At 54.7% G+C, this 5,997-nt stretch overlaps 1 protein-coding gene across 1 annotated transcript in view; it reads right to left on the bottom strand.

The window, feature by feature from the left end:
• Positions 1–4,890, bottom strand: part of STEAP3 (STEAP3 metalloreductase) — a 47,729-nt gene extending 42,839 nt beyond the window's left edge. The window contains exon 1 of the mRNA XM_007456353.1: positions 4,791–4,890. Within this exon, the coding sequence (XP_007456415.1) occupies positions 4,791–4,890 (100 nt within the window). The remainder of the gene's footprint in view (positions 1–4,790) is intronic.
• Between the last annotated feature and the right edge of the window lie 1,107 nt (positions 4,891–5,997).

The following is a 5,997-nucleotide window of genomic DNA, read 5'->3' as shown; positions in this document are numbered from 1 at the left end:
CTCCCCCCGCCCCGCCTGCCCGCGGGGCCGGACCTGCGGGGGAGGTGGCCGCCAGCCAGCCAGCTGCTGCTTATCCGGCTCGGCCGCCTCCCCCGGGGCCACAATCGGAGAGCCGCAGGGTCCTCGGGCGGCAGGCACCAACGATCCTCCGACCCTCAGCCCCTGGCCTGAGCTTCGGGCACGTGTTGATCGGCGCCCCCTTCTCCGATTTAAAGGGTGCAGAACTCCCGGACCAACTCTTAACCGGGACAAGGGGGGCGTGTGGAGGCCAGGGTGGTAACTTCTGGGACCCACTCGCTCCCTTCACCTGAGGGACAGCTCAAATCCACGTCCATTGTATAACCGAGGTTGAGTGGCAGGCCAAGTTCACACAGGTGGCAAGAGGCCAGGGCACCAGAGTCAACCTGGCTTCCTTCCTTCCTTCCTTCCTGCAAGGGGAGCAGGCAGTACAGGCCCCTCCTGGATGAGGCTGCATCCCGGCCTTTGGTTCCTTGTTTCTCCTCTGTCCCTTGTCTACCCTTAGGGCAGAACTCTGACCCTCCTGAAAAGTCCTCAGTTTCAGGTCCTGGGAGCTGGTGGAGGGCCCTTGGGAGCTTGTCTCTCTGTCTAGACTTCCTGGGCTTCAAACCACCCCTCCGCCCCTGAGAAAGATGACCTCCAGCCCTGGGCACTGTCCTCCCCTCCCCCATGCTAGTGGCATCCCACACAGCAGTGAGTCAGGTGCAAGTTAAGGATATCTCTTGGGTACCTTTCTGGAGGTGTGTGCCTTCACCTGAAGCCCTTTCTCACCTACAACCTCACATCACGTGCTGCTGACAGCTCTACCTCCCCCTTTTACAGGTGTGGACATGGGGACCCTGATGGTTGTAGGGCACCAATGTCACTCATCTTCTGGGAGGCTGACTGGGGGTTACCTGACCCCTGGGACTCTCTGGATTATTCCTGTAGTACATATTCCGCCAGCCCTTGATAAAGAGCTTCAAATTACTCCAGGATAACAACCTGTTCTGGAGAGATAAGTTCTAGGGAGGGGTTATCTGATCCCTGAGACCAGAGAGGCAGGGGCCTGGGCCTCGGGAATGGCCCCAGAGCTAGACCACAATGGGGGAGGGGCAGACCTGGCGGGGTGGTGGGGTGCGGGGCCTCTCCTCCATCCTCCGACCCTGTGGAGACCCACCCATGAGCATCTTGTGCTTCCTTACTTCCACAGGTTTCCTCCTGCCTAAAATACCCTCCTTCCCCAGCTCGCTGCTCTGCCAGGCCCCAAGGCTCAGGTCCTCTCCCACCTCCTTCGGTGACCCTCCTGCCCCACCCTGCCCCAGGACCTCTCTGAGCTCCTGTGGCAGTTCTCATTGGTCTTCGTGCATTCAACACTCAGGGAACCCCACCATACCAGTGTTCCAGGTGCTGGGGACACAGATACCCCATGCCTCGTCCTGGCCCTTGGATAGCAAGTTGCCTCTGCAGTGGGTTGTAGACTTTGGGGAGACAAGAATGAGCACCTAGCCCTCTTTGGTGCCCTTAGCATGGTGCCCTGCACACAGTAGGTACTCTTTAAGTATCTGCTCTGGCTGATGGGGGGGGTCTCTGAGCACCCTTCCTGTAACTCCAAAGGGAGACACAAGGAGATGAAGCTTGGGAAATGGAGATGCTGAGAGGTCTTCCAGCGTTCTCAAAGGATCTGTCCAGAATCCTTCCAAAGAGACCTGGCGGGCCTCTGAGGGGCTCCCAATGAGTTGGAGAGCGAGCTGAAGGCTGGAGTGGCAGAGATGCACCGAGGAATGTCCTAGTAGAACATGAACTTCTGCAAGAGGACAATCAGGGCCCTGAAAGCCACAGGGAGGGAGGGAGGTGAACACGCTGCTGAGGCCAAGCACCTTGGTGGACAGAGCACCACCCACGCCGTTGGGCTTCAGTGCTTTGCCTGTCTGTCTCCCTATCTCGCCTGGCATGGGGCCTGGTGAGGGTGAGAGCTCAATACATGTTTCCTGGGGCCAGACTCCCCAGAAGCAGACTAGCCCTCTGCTGAGCAGGGAGGAAGAGTGGCACTGACACTGGTTGAACACTTCCTCTGTGCCAGACTCGTGTCCTTGGCCAGGCTAAGGGCAGAGCAGTTGAAGCCATCTTTTTGAGACATTTGTCAGATCATTTTACTCCTCGGCTCAAAACCTGCCCTGGCTCCCTGGTCTCTCGGAGTCAAAGCAAAGTCCTGGTAATGGCGACCAGGCCCAGTGGGACCTTGTGTCCGGTTCCCCTCTCTCTGCTCTCTCAGCCCTGCGGTGCTGGCCTTTTCCCTCCCTCCTCTGGAGCTTTGCAGAATATCACCTCCACGAGACCCACGCCCCAATCATTCCCATCCGTCATCTGTGTACCCTGCCCTATTTCTTTTCTTTTCACTTAGCCTTTTTTCCTTCTAACACACTATAAAACACACCTTCTCTGTTTGCTGTTTATTAACTGTCTGCCCCCACAGAAACGTGAGCTCCTCCAGGGAAGGGAGTTTTATCTGCTTCCTTCACTTCTGTGTTCCCAGTGCGTGGATCAGAGCCTGGCACACAGTCGGTGCTCTGTAAATAGTTGTTGAATGAATGCACTGCCATTCTCAACCTTCTGCATCTCCCAGCGTCTCTGGGAAGCTTCCCCAGGGCTCCTGCCCACCTCTGGTCTCCCGCCTTGCTTGCCCCAGAGCTAGCACACTGCAGGCACACAGGAGGCGCTCAGTACACGCACTGGTGGATATCTGGACCTGGAGCCCCTGGATGTCAGTCTCCTGATATTACCCTTTTTCCTGAAGACAAGGCTACTCATTTGGCTAAGAAAATGAGAGTATTCAGGAAGAGGATCTAGATTCATCTCCTACCTGGGCCAGAAAGAAGGACAGAAGCTCTGCTTCTTGGATTGATCCCGCACTTATAAGCTGAGACAGAGCACATCCATTTCACAAAATAAATACTCTAAATGACTGCTAAATCAAGATGATCACAAGAACCCATGTGCTGGATGTATTCTGACAGCCTGGCTGGGAGCCAGGCCACCTGAACCTAGCCCTGCCCAGGCCAGGCTGTGGGCCCAGGGAAGGTCCCCTGTCCTTTACTGCCCAGCCCAGGCCAGGTAAGACTCCTCCAACCAGGCCTCTGGGCACAGGGAGCTGCTTCTTCCTGTGAAGGACGGAGAGGGGCTGCGGCTTGGGGTAGGGATTCTGAGGGAAAATGGAGGGGTTGTCTCTTCCTCCTGGAAGACCCAGTGGATGAAGCCATGTCTAAGGCACCCAGAGGTGAGGCAGGGCAGCGGGTGATGGGCATGGTCTGTGAGGGGCAGGCACCGGATGGGGAGGCAAGCTGCAAAAATGTGCTCAGGGCCTGGCGTTTAAGCTTAGACTCTTTCACGTGGCAGTTTATTTCTAGCCAATATTGCAAGGCGTTATAAGGCATGGCTAACAGAGCACCAGGCACTGCCCCTGTCCCTGCACCCCAGGGCTTGGTACTCTGCTTTTGCATAAGCCTCACCCTCCTTCTAGTTCTCTATTGAAACATGAGCTCTCTCCAGAAGAAAAGCTCTCTGAGCTCAGTGGGATGAGAAACTGTGTATCCACAAGAGATTTAACTGTGGCAGCACAAGAGTGTGGACAAGGTTCGAAAGGCAGATGCTTTCAGGGGGACAGCTGGGCAGATAAAGGACTAGGGGAGGGGTGGCCTGCAGCAACCATTTTGCTAAGGAAGCTCTGGCACATGGTATGTACTTAATCTCTGTGTGAGACCAGGCATCTTGGCTTGTGACTGGACATCCATGGCCAGCGGGAACTATGGTAGCACTGCGTTGCCTTCAGTTGGGGGGAGATTGCACAGGTGCACAACTAGAGAAGTCTGGGCTTTAGCCCCTTGCTCCAAGGCTGGTGCACGTGGCGGCCTGGGAGGTTTTTAGAATGGCAGAGTCTCAGACCCACCCCAGATTTGAATCAGAAATGCATTTTCACAAGACCCGCCGGAGATGGTATGCACATTAATGTTTGAGAAATTATGGTCTACAGCACAGATGAGAAAATGGACAACTCCTTGAACACCTGGGCCAGGGCAGATCATCAGAAACCTGTACTGGGCTGCGTTCACCCTCACTGGGTGGTTGTTTAATACCATCCCCTTTGCTTTCTCAAAGGTCCTTGTGAACCAAATAACCTGATTTCATGCGCTTCTGAATTCTTATAAATATGAAGTAAATGACTGTCCTGCACAATACTCAGTGCCTATTATACAAAGCTCTGAGAAAAAAATATAAGACTAGTATGCTTATTCCTTTCCAATTGCTGATCTTATTTCCCTTTTTACCATGGCGACTAGGATACTCAGACCCATATTCATGACTATATTATCCTTACTAAATGTATTTAAGTTCTGCTTTATTTTCCCCCAGCCCATGATTTTCTGTGTCTAGTTTACTATTAACTGTATTGTGAAGCTTTTCGTTATAAGGTGTTCTAAGTTGCTTTTGGAAAAAGCCAATTGTTTAAGCAAAATAAATAGGTAACATCTGTGTGCTACAGTGGCAAATTCTTTTTCCCCTGGGTGGCCGTTACCCTTTCATGGCAAGAACAGGGTCATTCCCATCCTCTGCTGGATTTTTGAGAAGAGGACGGAGGGCTTGGGAAAAGGATGAGTCCATGGACTTCTGCCCAAAGTTACTGAGAAAAGAAAGCCCAAAAAGCTAGGCGACACTGGGGAGGTGGCGGTGGGGTATTGTGACACTAACCCTGTGCTCCTGCCTGCTCTCTCCCTGCCAGTCAGTTCCCAGCTCACCTGATTGGGGGTGCAAGGTGCTGTCCTCCATGTCAGGCGACTTTTCCCAGCCCGGGGCAGGGGCCCTGCTCACCAGGGGCCCCAGCGGCAGGCTCTCCATGTGCTGTTTCTTCTGCTGCTAGGCCCCCTATTGGGTGGCCAGCGCTTACTTGGCATGGCGTGGGGGTGGGTGGGGCGTGGGGAGAGTCAGCTGAGGCTGCTCAAGGGCAGGAGGGTCAGAGCCCGGCCCAGCCCAGATGGGCGTCACTGACCTCAGGGTTATCTGCAAACACACTGTGGTCAGCAGCCCAGATAAGCCCTCCCTCCAGTCCTGGGGATGTTTTCAACCAGCTTAATTCTCCGCTTCCTGGATCCTGGCTCCCAAGGGGAGGAGGGAAGTGGCATTTTTGAAGACCCACCTTGAGCCAAGGACTGTGCCACGTTTAAATCACCTGCTTTAAGGCCCATCCAGACATTGTGAGGTGAATGGAATCAGCCCCATTTTCAGATGAGGAAAGCATCCTGCAGTGAGGAAATGGTAGAGCTGGGACTCGAACCAGGTCTGCCTGACCACCGGGCAGTCTACCTCTGTCTCACGAGGTGGACGGCTCCTGTGGGCAGTGGCCAGCACACCTTGCGCCAAGGACTGGGGCCAGCTCAGTGTTGGGGGAGAACAGGGGCGGTCCATGCAACGTGACCAAAGGGGAGACGAACCTGGGTCACTCCCAAACACTTGTAGCCCTGTCCCACCTAGGTGAGAGCCTATGAGCCACACCTCCCCGGCCTCTCAGAGGTGATGGCTCCACCAATGTGTCTACCTGAGATTTGCACAGCCTGGAAGCAGGTCTGCGGAATGTGAGGTAGGATTTCAAGACTCTGGTTCTTTCCAGTGTACTGCCTGATTTCATTGACACGCACAAGCGAGCCATCATCTCAGAGTCATGTGTAGATGTTTGCTGGTCCCTGGCAGCATGTGAGAAGCCAGGTCCCTGCAGGACATATAAGGGAGATAGTGGGCCAAATCTGGTACATGTGCCAAGGGCCACGGCCACAGTCAGCCAGGTACTGGGGCCTCCAGGGAGGAGAGGGACCAGGCCTTGGTCTTTGGAGGCATCTGCAGGGCAGAGCAGCACATTGACCTGGGTCCCATCGTGGTCTCTCCACTGAACCTTGGTTTCCTCAGCTGCAAGATGAGAGTATATACCTCCTCAGGTGGTTGTGAGAATGA

Source organism: Lipotes vexillifer, unplaced genomic scaffold (genome assembly GCF_000442215.2).
Source record: "Lipotes vexillifer unplaced genomic scaffold, Lipotes_vexillifer_v1.1 scaffold3, whole genome shotgun sequence".
Taxonomy (NCBI): domain Eukaryota; kingdom Metazoa; phylum Chordata; class Mammalia; order Artiodactyla; family Lipotidae; genus Lipotes; species Lipotes vexillifer.
This window is presented reverse-complemented; position numbering and strand designations above follow the sequence as displayed.